At 57.8% G+C, this 14,834-nt stretch overlaps 4 protein-coding genes across 4 annotated transcripts; all 4 read right to left on the bottom strand.

Annotated features, from left to right (window-relative positions):
* Nucleotides 1–530: 530 nt before the first annotated feature.
* LPMP_080110 (hypothetical protein) lies at nt 531–2,795 on the bottom strand (the record flags this gene model as incomplete). Its single annotated transcript, XM_010705841.1, has 1 exon — nt 531–2,795. The coding sequence occupies one exon, from the start codon at nt 2,793–2,795 to the stop codon at nt 531–533; it is 2,265 nt and encodes a 754-aa protein (XP_010704143.1).
* Nucleotides 2,796–3,776: 981 nt separating this feature from the next.
* On the bottom strand, nt 3,777–5,132 carry LPMP_080100 (dual-specificity protein phosphatase, putative; the record flags this gene model as incomplete). Its single annotated transcript, XM_010705840.1, has 1 exon — nt 3,777–5,132. One exon carries the CDS (start codon nt 5,130–5,132, stop codon nt 3,777–3,779), a length of 1,356 nt encoding a protein of 451 aa, XP_010704142.1.
* Nucleotides 5,133–7,026: 1,894 nt separating this feature from the next.
* On the bottom strand, nt 7,027–10,401 carry LPMP_080090 (adaptor complex protein (AP) 3 delta subunit 1, putative; the record flags this gene model as incomplete). Its single annotated transcript, XM_010705839.1, has 1 exon — nt 7,027–10,401. The coding sequence occupies one exon, from the start codon at nt 10,399–10,401 to the stop codon at nt 7,027–7,029; it is 3,375 nt and encodes a 1,124-aa protein (XP_010704141.1).
* Nucleotides 10,402–11,619: 1,218 nt separating this feature from the next.
* On the bottom strand, nt 11,620–14,229 carry LPMP_080080 (ATP-dependent DEAD/H RNA helicase, putative; the record flags this gene model as incomplete). The annotated part of the gene is made up of 1 exon (XM_010705838.1): nt 11,620–14,229. The coding sequence occupies one exon, from the start codon at nt 14,227–14,229 to the stop codon at nt 11,620–11,622; it is 2,610 nt and encodes an 869-aa protein (XP_010704140.1).
* Nucleotides 14,230–14,834: the final 605 nt, after the last annotated feature.

Here is a 14,834-nt window from a genome sequence, read left to right as displayed (position 1 = left end):
TCGAGCTACCTGAGCTTCTCCCCACACAGAGAGCAGGGCACTGGACCCTGATGTACCGCGCACTGGGGGTGGGCGCCTCGTTCAACAGGGAGCACAAGCAGAGAGAATGAAGAGGCCAGGGGGAAGTGGTGTGCACGGATACACCCGTCGGTGTCCGGGTGTCGGTGCGCGCACAACTTTGCGTCTGTGTGTGTGTGTGTGTGTGTGGAGGGGGAGGTGAGTGGCTGGGCGCTGTTTCATTCTCGTACTGGTAGACAGTCGCCTCGCGCAACGACCTTCTCGAGGGAAGGCATCTATGCATGGATGTGTTGTGAGGGGCAGCGGATGGAAAAGAGGCTTGTGAGAAGCAGGTGCGGTGTGCATGGATAAGATGTTACATCCCTATGCATGAACTTCTCCGCCTAACGCGCGCACACACACACAGACATATACACAACTATAAGGGTAGGAGCCGAGAAACATAAAGAACAACACAACACGAACAACAGTGGCTGCCGCGACAAGCGACGACAGGCTGGCCAGCGCTGACTTCACCGAAGGGATGTGTGCCCATCCGAGTCCCCACCAGCGTCATTGTCGGATGAATGGTTCATCTCGGGTGGTGCGGTGGACGATGAGAACGACGGTGGGTCGCAGGCACCGGAGAGAACATCCTCAATCAGTTGCGTGAAAGGACTTTCAATCCCCGGACTGAGAGCGCGACGGCTGCCGGATCGCCTCGCCACCCCAGCAGCAGCGTGCTCTCGCTCACGCCGGCGGCGCGTCAGCAGATCAATAACAGCTCGGTGTCGCACTAGCGCATCTCGAAGCTGCAGAATAGTGCGCCGCAGCGCGTCGCTATCGTCCTTCACGTCGTCCAGCTCGGCGCGCACATCGCGCAAGTGAAGTGTCTGACGGTCTAGTTGGTTGCGCAATACCTCCTCCTGCGACACTGATTTGGCCACCTCCTCTGTTTTCCGAAGCTTGGCCTCCATCTCACTCAGTTCTGCTGTAAGCCTGCTATTATCTGCGGCGAGTCGATCGAAGTACTTCCCGAGTTCCTCTTTAGCGGCCTTTTCGCGCTCCATCTCCTCGCGCACCTTTGTGGCTTGGGTTTCCACCTCCTCCACACGAAGCTTCAGCGCCTTGTTCTCCTGTGAGATTTGTTCAAGAAGCGAAAGGGTTACCATCATGTCCTGCCGATATGCCTCCGAGACAGCACTCGCCGGTGATGATGTTGCTTCAATCGTGGTGGGCAGCTTTTTGACGGTGCTCTCCTGTTCCAGCGTGGCGCCCGCTGCAGCGTCGTTCAGGACATCGGCCATTGCCTTTTCCTCCGTCGCTGTCATCTCCGCCAGAAGATTAGCCATGCGCGTGCACGTGTGTCGCTGCTGGATAGCCGTCCACGTGTCCACGTCACCGGTCGCCGGGTCGAGGGAGCGCAGCAATCGTAGCACCTCCTCCGTCACCCGGATCGGTGAGGGCGATAAGGTAGTGGCTGATTCGTCTGCTACGGCGCTGACACTGGCCCCCCGTCGACTAGGTGCGCGAGCGTCCTCAAAAGCCTGGATGCGTTGCAGCGCGCTCTGCCGCTGTTCCACAAGGTAGGCAATCCACTTCAGCAGCTGGGTCGACCAAAAGGGTCTCGTAGGGGCGTTCACCAGCTCTCCCCTGCTCGGTGGAAGAGGCGGCAACGACGGTGGTCTTGATCGGTCGCACTGGTGAGTATCAGGCGTCGGTTGGCACTGCTTCTCAGGGGTGTCTGTCGGCGAGTTTGCCGGCCTCGCAGACGGCACTGGAGTCATGGAAGCAACGTAGTCACCCCTAGCCCCCTTCGCTGGAGTGGTGCCAGACACACTATGTTGCCGAGATGCCGCACATCGCTGCCCCGGCAGCTCACCTTCCCCCTCCAACAAGCTGGCGAGATCGTCCATCTCCTGCATCAGCTGCACGTACGTTGCTGAGTGCGCAGAGTCCTCTGTAGAGGCCTTCATTTCTACCCTCTCTCCTGCCAGAGAAGGCGATGGTGACGAGACTTTCGCGGAAGATAAGGTTGATGCCGATGCGTGAGCTAACGGGATGATCACTGGCTGCCTTTCCCGGCGAACGGCGCCCGTCACGGCGCAGGTGGCCTCAGCGTCCGTGACAACTGAAAGCGGGGGATGGGGAGGGTTGACTGCGGTGCTCGGTGACGGTGCCATCCGCCGCGGGAGAGAGGAAGCATTCAACATCGACAGAAGAGAGTAACATTCTTTCTGAAAAGCGCACAAGTTTGGTGCGGCCTGCGAGATAGAGACCACGTCGGACTGGACCTCCACCTCAATTCCGCCCACCACCAGCGCAGGGGTGTGGGAGCGAGAAGGGGATTGGCGCGTCAAGGGCACTGTGGACCGATCTTGGATGCCAGCAATGTCGTTGTAGTACGGCTGCGCGGCGGACACCGGCGGTGGAGAACCACCGTACAGCATTGGCTCCACCTTCACTGCTCCAGATGGGGCATAGAGCGGGGCGTTAACACGAGTGAGGTGGGGTGCAACAGAGAACAGCTTACCGGACTGCACTTGAGAGGCTGTCCCGACGACTGGTGCAGGACACCTGGTCCCGTTATTGGCCGCTGTCGATGGCGTGTACAGCTGTTGAAGCGCAGGCGTTGGGTTAATGTGCTGATGGGCCACGTCCGCCGTCACAGCAACATGAACTAGCGAGACATCGTCACCCGCAGGTGATTCATCCCCCTTGAGAGGTGCCACGGAGAGAGGGGTGTAGGTTGGGTAGCTCAGCACTGAATACGGAGTGGAGTACTGCGGCGATGCCATCTCGACAGGTGATGAGTCAGATAGCGTGTTGTGCTGCTGGCGTCTGGCGCCTTGTGTGTGAACGGTTGGTCACCTGGCAAGCACCTTTGCCTGCGTTAAGCAAGAGAGAGAGAAAGAGAGAGACAACTAGCGCTTGGGACAAAGCACAAGAAAGCGAATGCATGGATGGCATCAAACGAGTCGCCGAGTCCCGTATTCACATGAGGAGCGAAGCACTAGACGGGGAAAAAGGAGGCTCCAAGCACGACCGCAAAGTGGGAAGGGATTTGCAGAGGAACCACAGAGGGTGACCTCGACAGGCAAAGAAAACGACAAGCGTAGCAACTCCCGAACATGGAGGCGGTGGGCCCCACTTCATGGAGCATTGACGCCAGACGCGCGTGCTCTGCAAAGGCTGCTGCGAGTAAGACTCTACAGTGTGAGGAGGGGTTGCGCGCAAGACCTTCGTGTAGCACATCCCTCTCGCCTCGCTTCGACACCCGCCCTTTGCTCTCCCCATCCGTTGCCTTGTGTGTTCTGCCGGTGCAGTCATCGCTGCTGCGGTTCTCAATAAAAAAAGAAGGGACGCACGGCCAGTGGCCTCTGCGGTAACAGCAGAGCGACTGCATCAACGCCTCTATAACTGCTGCTAGTTTTACTGTGCACCGACAAGCAAAGGACTCACCATTATCCAGCATACCATACACGCGCGCGGACAAAGACGCCGGTAGGTGCCTGTTCACACCCAAGCACACTCGCCGACACATACGCGCAGAAAGAAGAGAAGCATACACGAGAAGGTGTACAGATGCACTTCTAGGAGCGCAGTTCAGCAGGAGAAAGCAGTCGCACGTTACAGCCTGGGGAGAGGCGTGCTTGCACATTTAAGTGCGCATGTCTGCGTGGCATATGAATTGCTAGGCAACACAGACGGGAGTGTGGGGGGAAGTGGAAAAGTTAAAAACTACAGAATGTTTCCACAGCGTGCGACGCAGAGGAAGTTCACACAGACAGCGTCTCCTCTGCCGCCTTGCTAGTAGTAGGTACCGTTCCTTCTGCCTGGGGTGCACCGTCGACACCAGTCGCTTCTGATTCGTCATCTGGTGAGGTGGTGGCGTGACCGCGGAATCTCGCCACATCTTGCACAAAGCTGCCGGATATGCTCTGATGCTCCACCATCATTTTCTTCAGCTTTGGCCCGGTGGCGTACTTGATCTGCTTGCCTGTTGCCGGGTGGAGCTGGCGAAGCAGTTGCTTAAACTGCCCTGACTTGATCCCGTTTAGTACGTCCTCGCGGCAGGTGAAGAAGACAAAGCACAGCATTGTCTTCTCCGTGCCCGGACGGCGGAGCGGGCTCACAGCGTCACGGGCGTCTTTGTACGCGGGTGAGTCGGTATGTGTGGCTGCACGCTGCTCATTGAAACCGCTCGCTTGCTTCCCCGGCATTACCCCAAGATCAGGAGGCACCAGAGGCTCCGCGGTACCAATGACACTAGGGGACGGAGTTGCCGGCAAAGACGCGGAGAGTCGTGCATTATGTTGCGTTGTCACTAAACCACCACCATCAGCGTTTTCAGTTGTGCCAACGTCGCCAACGTTGCCAGCTTCACTACCGGCCACGACGTAGGTAACGACATGTCGCACTATGCCAATGCGCTTCTCGAATAGCTCCCGTACTTGCGACTGCGCCGTTTCCGCGCTCAGGTTGCGCATGAACCAGCAAAGCTCGCTGTACCGCCTCGTGCGTTCCTCAGGGGAGAGGCTCTCCTGCAGCTTCCGCAACTCCTCCATGAAGCCGATGTTCGGCTCCGCGCAGGGTCGACGCGTACCGACATACTTCATTGCCTCCGCCACGGACCAGCCGTTCGTGTAGATGAGGTACGCCAGCACGATCGTCACGGAGCGACTGCGGCCTTTTTGACAGTGCACCAGCACCGCCGGCCGCGTAGAGCTTTCGCTTCCTGCGTAGCGGTAGTAGCGCGCGCGAATGCTGTTGATGAGCTCGCGCGTGGGTTGAAAGAGCGCCGCGATGTCGGCCGTGGCGGAGTCGTCCACATTGAAGGTGAAGATCTGCACCTTCTTATCGACCGACCAGTACTCCTCTTGCGAGACGTTGAGTATATAGCGAATTTGATGTTTTGCCAAGAAGGCGGCATCTTGCGCATCCTTCACGCTCCCCAGGTACAGGAAATCAAGGATCTGTGTCGCCGGTACATCCTCGGAGCGCAAGCCGAGATGGTGTCGAGAGCCAGACCGCGGAGGCGAGTGGGACTCGCGCGAGGGACACGGTGATGGGTCCAGCGCTCGGAGATCCACCACTTGCGAGTTGTTTGTCCCTGTGGAAGCTTCGCCACCCATGGTGCACGCAAGCATGAAGAGCGCATTTTGCGGCCTCCCTTTCATCCGCTTTCTTGTTTGGTAAATTGGCGTGGCGGCGGTGGCCTCTTTCGCACTACTGGAGCTCCGCACTGCAGGCGATGGGGTGAGGGAGGTGACGAGGCTGCCTTGAGGATTAGCACCACCAACACCGCCATTCGCATGATCAGGGACGTCGCCGCAGTTTAGCTCGCCATGGAACGAGCTCGGTGTCAGATTTGGCGTCGAGCGCGGCGAGGTTGCCTCGCCCACCCTCATACTGGCTGCACCACCGCCGTCACCAGTCCGCTGCATACACGTCAAGCGTATTCCACAAGAGCCGGCAGGTCGAAGAACGCAACTCAAATAAGGTGAGGACGACTTACTCTTCAAGCCTATCCTTTGCACGCGCACGTATGCCAGCGGTAACAGGGGAGGGGGTTGAGTGGAGGGGAAGTAGTGAACAGAGAGTAACTCGAAGAAGCAGAAGAGATATGGAGAGCGAAAAGAGAACGCAGCGAGGATGCGGACGATCCAAACTCGTAGACAGACACACTGACCAGAAACTATAAGAGACAACTATGCCGGGAGAAGAGAAAAACAAAGCGTTGAAGAAGAGTCTCTGACTGATACACGAGACTGCGACAGGAGAACCTGGACGAAGTCGCAGCTGACAGCGAGTCGGGTGAATCACGCCTTCAGCAAAGGTGTTCAAAGAGCACAGAAAATAGAAAAACACGCGGTGCGTCTCCCCACAATGACCTCCGTGGGTCTTCTACTCTACAATGAACCACGGAAGGAGGGGACCAGCTCGCACAGCCCCTTCCGTGATGACGGCGTTTGCGTCGTATAGGTGGCGTTCCAGTTTGGATGTGTTACGGCACCACCACCACCACCACTACCACCAACGGGCAACAGATAACGCAAGGCAGAGAGAAGAGAGAACAGAGAGGTGAGAATGAAGAAGAAATGGAAGTAGTTGAAGTGGATGCCGTATACATCCATGGACGGTGGCGGAGACGGTCGCCGCGTTCGGAGACGCGAAAGAGGAGGAAAGCAAAGGGTATGATACGCTAACCATTGAGGCATAGCTGCACCAAAATGATGTAGGTGCGGCGGGAAGGCGGGGAGAGGGAGGATGGACAAAGAAATGCTCGGTGCGAGAGAGCCCAATGGATAGAGAAGGAAATAGCGAAAAACCAAAGGAGAGGGGGAAAAGGGAGGAAGAAGAAGGTGGACGATAATGGCGCGGCGAAGGATGTGGGCGAGCATTGAAACATGCGCAGACACAGAGAGAGAGAGAGAGAGAGAGAGACGCGGTCACGGTTTCGAGGAGGGAGAAGGAAGCTCTGCCAACGCTACTTCCGTACATATGTTTCAGTCAATACACAGCGAGGGAGGGGCACACCTCAGACTGCAGTGGGTTAGGACATCACATGGCATTTTGTCGACACGACCACAATGAGCAACTCCGCACATTCTCTAACGGGAGAGACACCACACCAACGGTTCACATGCGCATTGTTTGAAGCTGCCGTCTGTCATCCCTACCTTTATTTCGTTGTAGCGAAGATAGTGGGGGTCGGCGTTGGCTCCCTCTTCGTGTGTACCCATGTGTGAAGAGCGAGTGTGAGAGAGAGAGACTCAAGCGCAACAAGGAATGAACACGTGGGCACGAGAGACAGACATAAAGATATCAGCCAGTAAGAAGGGAGCGCAGCACACGTACGTCTGCACAGATGCGCCGAGAGAGAGAGAGAGATCGGTATCTACAGTCACATCAGCGGCGGGTAGACCAGTCGCACCGTCGGGTGCGCACAGAGCAACACCACAAACTCCATAGACTGGCTTTCCATCAACCCCCTACCGGACGCTTTATCTCTGGTTCCAGAGATTGTTAGCGTACACCCACCAGCTCCGCCAGCTTCAGAATGAGCGCCTTGCTCAACATGGGGTAGTGACACCGCACCATCACTAGAATTCCTTTTGAACCATCCACCTCCTGCTCCTGCAGCAGCACCGCCACATGCGTGCGTGCCAGTTCTGACTTACGGCCATGCAGAAGACCGTACATGGAGAGCGCATCCTTGAACACGTCAATCGGGGAAAGGCGCAGCTGCGGCATGGCAGCCACAACCCCAGTCATGATCGCCGTCTTGCTGCACGGCAGAAAGGCAGTGGCTATCGGGGCTGCAGCTAGGCTCTTGCCAACAACTTCCTCGAGGTACTCGTGAGAGGTGAGCACGGAGCCAGGCAACACAGGCTTCGTGAAGTAGACATACTCTAGCAGTAGTGTCAGCGCTGCCTGGCAATGCTTACGCTCTGCAGTCCAGGTGAGGTTCAGCGACAGCGGCGCGTCTGCAAAAGACGGGGGTAGGCGGCTTAGCCGCACAACAATCGGCACCCGCACCATCGCGGAACTCTTCAGCCTCTCGGCTATTGTCAGGGAGGTGCCACCACCCGCGTCCTCCGCTACCTCGGACTCCACCGCCTCCAGTTGCAGGGCGACGTTCCCCATGTCAACAGTGGTCGTCGGCACAAGTGTCAGCTGAACGTCGCGAACAACAATGCTGCTTGTGCTGTTAACACACTCCACAGCACAACTGAGGTGAAAGCCGTCCCTGCGCACCTTGCAGCCTGTCACCGTCATGTACAACCGCAGTGGACTCTGGTTGTACAGAGTAACTGGGGCCGACCCAGAGGCCTGAAGTGCCGCTATTGCATCTACGCGCAAGCGGTTACCGCACCTGTTCTGCTGCTGCTTCTGGAGAAGCTGCTCATAGGACAGTGTCTCCGGCAAACGTTCATCCGCGCCAAGAGCGCGAGTAACGTCGATACTGCGCAACTTGCGCGTCGCTTCGTCTTCCTCAGGTGAGTTTGATCGACGCAGCTGCGTCACCTTCTTCTCGTAGTCCGCCGGCTTTGACAGTTGGCGGTTGATGCTGAAGACCTTCTGTGGACGACGCGTACGCGTGTGTCGGTTGTGGTGGGACGCCGCGCCAGCATGGGAGTCAAGACCGTCATCGCCTTCAATCTGATGCACGGAGCGGGGCGGCGGTGGTGAGGCACCAAAATCCTTGGGTACGACTACGTTTGCGTCTGCTGAGTCACGCAGGTAGTAGGCAGCCATCTCCTCCCGTCGCGCCTGCTCTGTGCGGCGCTGCTGCTCAATGCGGTACTCCAAGTTGAAATTCGAGTCCAAGTCATCCCCCTCACCATCACCGAGACCACCGTTGCTGCCGTCGCTGTCCTCACTGCCGCTCAGGGACATGAGTGCGGCCACGTTCTCACAGAAGGGGGCATCCAAATCCAGTCCTTCCGGTATCTCGATCGCATCCTGCGCTCCGACAGCCACTGGGGGGAGGTCCGCCTCGTACAGTTTCGGCCCTACCTCAGGTTGCTCCACTACTTGATACTCCACCAGAAGAGCCCGTTCTGACACACTTGGGAAGGTGCTATGGCAGAAGCGTCGAAGACCACGGTGAGCTTGCGCAACGGCGCCCCTCGCATCGCGTTCAGCGGAGCTGTCGAACACCACGCTCACTTCATCTGTTTCCGGCAGCAACGCCGTTTGTATTAGGTTCGCGAGCGACGGGACTATCCGCTCCTCTCCCTCTTCGGCGCCACGGCAGTCCTCTTCACCATTGCGCAGCTCGACATGACGAGCGCACGGCTGATATACGTATGCGGCGATCTTTCCCACCGCTGTGACACACGCCAGCTGCGCTTCCGCAGGCAGTAGCGTGATGGGCTCAGCGAGAAGTGCCCGGCATGTCTCCGCAATGTCAGGAACCCAATGCGGATACTCGCCACAGATGAAGGCAGCGGCGCAGAGGATGCGCCACTGTGTGGAGTGCTGCCAGTCGCGTCTGAGCAAGCGCACATGCGTCAGCAGCCCCACCATCTCCTCCACACCTGCCCGCCGCACGCCGCTTACGCGCGACAGAATACAGACCAGCTCCTGCTCCATGAAGGCGCCGTGGGTGTAGACCGTCAGCTCCACCACGCATAGGTCAAGCAGCACACTGAGGTACCACTCAAAATCTAGGATCCACTCATAGTCGTTCGTCTGCGCTGTTTCGATAATCGTGCGGATGACGGCGTTCGACCACTCCTCGTCTAGTGGGGTGCGCACACAGCGATCCAACATTTGGTTGATGTGTGACACCACCGTCTTGCGCGTTGTCAGGTCTCGAAGCAAGTGCAGAGCCTTGAGTCGGATCGTACTGTCCGGGTCGTTCAGACATCTCAGCACCACCTCTCTCTGATCCGTGAGCAGCTTCCGATTTTCGGAGGAGGAGACTAGTAGGGAGAGTGCCTCCAGCCCGAGGAACTTCAAGTTGGGATCGGCGTCTTCAACAAAACTGCGAATCCTTTCTGCTGCCAACTTTTTCAGCGACAACACTTGGCTCATTCCGTTCGCAACGGCCAGCAGGCATTCGTACTGTACCGACTTGGCGGTGGTGGTACTGATGAGGCTTGTGATGGGCTCCACAAGCTTCTTTCCGAGCCTCGGCTCGAGCGGCGCAAAGTAGCCAAACACCTTCACAATCTTGATCAGTGTCCAGTTGCTGTGTACGGAGGACAGGAGGGAGTAGAAAGGGACCGCCAACCCTAGAAAATTGGCTGGGTTGCGGCGTGCCAGCTCGCACAGCACACACACAACAGCGCCGCGCACCGCGGGGTCGGTGTCAGCCTTTTCGTTATTGTCTTCGAGCTTCTCCTTTAGTCGGCCGTACGTCACGCGCAGAGACTCAGGGTAGCTCAGAAAGATGCGGTAGAGGCTGAGCGTCGCTTTCTTGCGCACGTACGCCCGAGGGTGGCCGAGTAGGTTGACAACATTCACCACAACGTCTTGCGCCATGTCAGGGGTGCAGATTGATGCAATGCAGTACAAGGCAAGGCCAACCTCAAATTGGTTGCTGCTGCTCAAATCGCGCTTCAGCGACGCCGTCATTAAGGGAATCACGTCCGTGTCTTCGGTAAAAGTCAGGCAGGCAGCCAAGTAGGCGACGCGTTTGTGAAGAAAAAAAGGACTCGCCATCAGCTCTACAATGCGGAAGTTCGCGTACTGCGAGCTGTACCCAAGCATATAAAAATAAGTTGCCTTCTGAATCGCCACCATCTTGACCTGCGGATCTGCAACGTTTGCCTCATTCTTCGTGTCTGCGATGTACTTGTCCACTGCCGCCTCCTCTGTCCCGCCCGGAGCACTGCGGAGGCTGCGTACCACCGCCGCAAGAGAGTACTGCGAAAAGGCGGCGAGCGACATGCGTGGCAACTCAAAAAAAGAGCAAAGCACACAACAAGCAAAACGGAAACAATGCAAGTCAGCAATGCACCGAGACCACGCGACTGACGATAGCAGACTGAATCCACCACACACACCCCTACCTGCCTTTCATCAGGGTTCGTTTCACGGGTACTTAAAGCCCTGCTTAGCACGCATTTAGAGAAGGCGGAGAGATGGAGCAGTGGGCCAGCAGCATTCACCAACACCCACAATCGACACCTTTATGGCGAGCAGCTTACGTGCTCGAAAACACTTCGTGCTCCTGACGCCTCTATTGCCGTCGTTTGCTTGTTAGCTTGCAACCCAGTCGCTTATTCGTGGACGTATGTAGGTGTTGTTGACGGGCGAACAACGATGAATGAGCGAGGGCGTTTGATGGTTCCAGAGGCACGGCAAAGAAAAGGGAGGGTCAGGAGAGCAAGAGAAGAAGTAATTGCACGACGCCTTCACGAGAGTGCCAGCAAAGACGGTGGCGTTTTCGCTGTGCGCAGACCGATGCCTTGGCACCGGCTAGACGCTAGAGACCTGCGTAAGGAAAAGAGAGAGAAGGCTTGTCCAGCCATTCCTGACCGTCGCATCGCTGCAGCGCATTCTCCTCACGAAGCGGCTACCGAGACGGGACACAGATGTGATGAACTGGCAGACTACCGTTCAAAAGGCGAGCTCAGATAACTGTGCATCAAATCACAAAGAGGCTGTCTCCCACCCTCTCAACATCCATCAGGGAACCCAAAGGTGATGAGAAAGGCAGCAACAGCCCCCCCGTCATCGTCGGTGGCCTCCTGACGCAGTCTTCTTTGCCGTTGCAGCTGCCGCTGTCGCCCCGTTCAGCTTGTCCTTTCCACTGGAGTATTCGCAAAGGAGTGCAACTGATCGTCTGCGTCAGTCTCAGCGGCGCGACGACCAGTAGAGCAGCGTCTGTGGCGAGGACTCGAGAGCCAAGCCGTTCATGTCTGCCTGTGTCGCCGCTACCCCCCTCGGCCGTCGTCTTCCCGCTGAGAACGGTCACCTAGACTCACCAAAACACATACACATGTGGGGACACATCACGACTGAGAACCCATCAGCACCTAAACGCAGCATCGTCACAGCGCCGTAGCACATCGAGGAGGAATAGCAGAGAGCGCCCTGCACAGGTGCACTCTAACGGCGTACAGGCACTGAAGCAAAACGAAAAAGAAGCGAATACGTCAGCGACTAGAGAGTGGCCCCCGTCACAGACACCGTCTTCTTCTGTTTGCTCAGTAGCTCTGCCTTTACCTCGTCGAGCTTGTTGCGAGCTGCCCGCACCGCTTCCATGGACTTTCCGACTACCAGAAGATACAATGGCTTCTCTCCTTCCTTCATCCGCCGAGAGTGCTTGTAGCGTGGATCGAAGTACACACCCTTGCGGATCAATGACGTCTCCGTCATCTCAGCGACAGAGCGCATAAACGTACCGCTCTGCAGCTTGCCGCGAACGGCATCCGGCAAGTCGTTGATGGGGTACTCGCTCTGAAAGCGCACCGTCGTCATCTCGTCTGCCGCCGCCGTGGCCGCCGTGGTTGTCTTCTGCGCGAATGCCAGGGCTTTGGAGATGCGGTCCTCCTGCGCAGAGGACAAAGTCAACGCGCCGTTTAGTGCACCACGGTGCAGCATCAGCGCCATCGCGTTCGCCCCTGCCTCCTCCACTGACGCAGCACGAGCCCTGGATTGCACGGGCACCGCAGTGATGTTGGCATCCTCGTCGCTAGAGGCATCCGAGTCGGAAGAGGAGGAGGAGCTCAGAAACTGCTCCAACCCGGCCGCGCGGGCAGCCTCCCGCACCTTCTCCTTCTTATTGCGATCAGTGAAGAACTGCACCTTCGCGTCGCGGTAGCCGCGAAAAAAGCCGCTGTTGTACCGAGCATCGCCAGACTTGCGCAGGGCTCGCACCTTCTCGGCAACCTCGTACAGCTCCTCTGGAACCCGCTGCTCCGCGCGCTCAAGCCCTTCCACCAGCTCCGGTGCGATGTCGTCATCCTTGCCGCGGGTGAAAAAGCTCACGGCACGCCCGCTGCGGCCGGCCCGGCCGGTGCGGCCAATACGATGCACATACGCTTCATAATGGTTCGGCAAGCGGTAGTTAATGACGAGGCCGAGGTACGGAATATCCAAACCGCGCTCTGCGACTGCAGTGGCGACAAGGATGAACTGTTTGCCTGGGGCAAAGTGCTCAAGCGCGAACTCGCGGTCGATGGGATCCATCCCGCTGTAGAGTGTCGCCACGCGGTTTGCGTAGCCCAAGGTCGTGAGCCGCCCCAACAACTCGTCCACCTCTTCCTTCCGCTGTGTGAAGATGAGGATCAGGTTCTGACCGTTGCCGCCCTCCTCGCCCAGCAGCGCAAGCAGCTTCACAAGACGTGGGGTCATGTCTGCCTTGATGTTGTTCGCGTCGTACACCTCCTCATCGACGAAGAAAAACTGCTGCTCGACATTTGACGCAGGCGTTGGTTTTCCGCCGACGGAGATGACAACAGGGTTCTGAAGGTGCTGCACTACCGCCCCGCGCAGCTCTTTCGGCATCGTAGCGCTTATCATACCCGTTACGCGGTTGGGGCGTATGTTCTTCAGAAAGGCTTCCACGTGCTCCATGAAGCCGCTGTCGAAGAGGCGATCTGCCTCGTCAACGATGACAAAGGAAACGCGCGACAGGCTCATTGCTTTGCCGCCGTTCACGGTGAGAAGGTCTAGCAGTCGACCCGGCGTCGCCACCATCATCTCGCACCCTGTCTTGGCGTGCCGGATGTTCTCCGCTAGCGACGTGCTGCCGTACGAGGCGACACAGCGTAGCCCGGCGGCCTCGCCCAACTCGTTGAGCAGCGTGAATACTTGCACAGCGAGCTCCTGCGTGGGAACAAGTACCAGCCCTATGGGGCCCTCACCCTTCTCACACCGCGGCTGGTCCGCGCAATGCCGGAGGAGCGGCAGCGCGTAACAGAGCGTTTTGCCTGACCCCGTCTTTGCAGTGAGGAGTAAGTCGCGTCCGCTCATTAGCGCGGGTGAGCCGAGCGACTGCACTGCGAAAGGGCACCTATACCCGTGCTTCTCCAGCTCCTCCAGCACGCGATCCGGCAGTCCGGTGCCGTCCCAAGAGCGCATTGGTCGCGGCACATTCTGCCCATGAACCTTGGCCCCATCCAGTTCCTTTAGCAAAGCCCGCATTTCGTCAGCGGTGAGGTTCGTCATGTCCGGCGGGACCACATAGAAGTCTGTGCGAATGGGAGCGTAGTGCATCTGGCTGTGGTCAACGTAGGCCAGCTGACGCAGCTTCTTGGCATCACCCGCTGGCGGTGGCGGCAGCTTCCGCGACACGATGCTGGTAAGAACATGAGCGGATTCATCCTCCGCATTCACCACGGTCAAGGCCGTCGGCTGTGCCACTGGCTTGAGCAGCTCCGATTTCAGGCGATTCAGCGCCGCCGCAGCAGCACTCGCGGAGGTGGTACTAGTGCTGCTATTCAAACCTCGCAGAAATGCGGCAGGGCCGCTTTGTGCTGCGGCAGCCGCAGCGGACATTGAGCCTGCTGCTTGTGCCTTTGCGCCTGCCGTCACCTTGGCGTACAGCAGCAGACGCTTTGATGTGTTATCGTCTTCTGAGTCCTCGGGGTCGAGGGAAGAAGTCGTGGTAGTGCTGCTGGCAAGAGACGAATCATCATCAAGAGGACCGTGAAGCCTCTCGTACATGGCACTGGTGCCAGATACGGTGTCCTTCATTGAGTCCGTCTCTCCGCTCTCCGAGGTGGATGGCCCTAGGTCGTCATCAGCATCGCGCACACGCTTAGGCATGGACGTGTAGGCGCGCGCACGAGCGCAAGGGAGCAATTTTCGAGCTAAAGACGCACTAAAAATAAAGCAAATAAAAGGGAGAGGCTGCCCCACAAGCGGCGCTGCGAAACAGATCGACCTGCGTCTGAAGGCGCTATGGAAGTCTCGCAGTAAGTCTCCAGTGCCCCACTCCGCGCGCACACTCAGTTGCCCAATGAGAAGTAGCCGTTGGGTGAGAGAGGCGTAAGAGGAGCACAACAAGCGTGGTTCGTAGACATGATGCCAAAGCAGAGCAGATGCAGTAGTAAAAGAGTGCGAGAGAGACGGAGATGGGGAAGGGAAGGAAGTAAAAGACGATAAGAAGCCAGCAACAGCAATGGTGGTGATACATTCCACTCTTTGTTCCCCACCTCTCAAGACCGACTGAAACACCCGGCAAGTACATGTCAACCTCTTCACGCACAGCACATCCCTTTACGAGCAACGAAGCCGTTCCGATGGACTAAGGACAAGCGCAAATCGGTGTTGGTCATCCCTTTGGAGCTTCGACGACAGACCAAAAGGCCCGCAGAGTGCATGGCGTAGGCCTTGCTCCACCCCCTAGACACAACAGCCTTTCACCCGCT

This window comes from Leishmania panamensis, assembly GCF_000755165.1.
Source record: "Leishmania panamensis strain MHOM/PA/94/PSC-1 chromosome 8 sequence".
NCBI classification, from domain to species: domain Eukaryota; phylum Euglenozoa; class Kinetoplastea; order Trypanosomatida; family Trypanosomatidae; genus Leishmania; species Leishmania panamensis.
The sequence above is the reverse complement of the archived record's forward strand: the minus strand, read 5'-3'. Positions and strand labels throughout refer to the sequence as shown.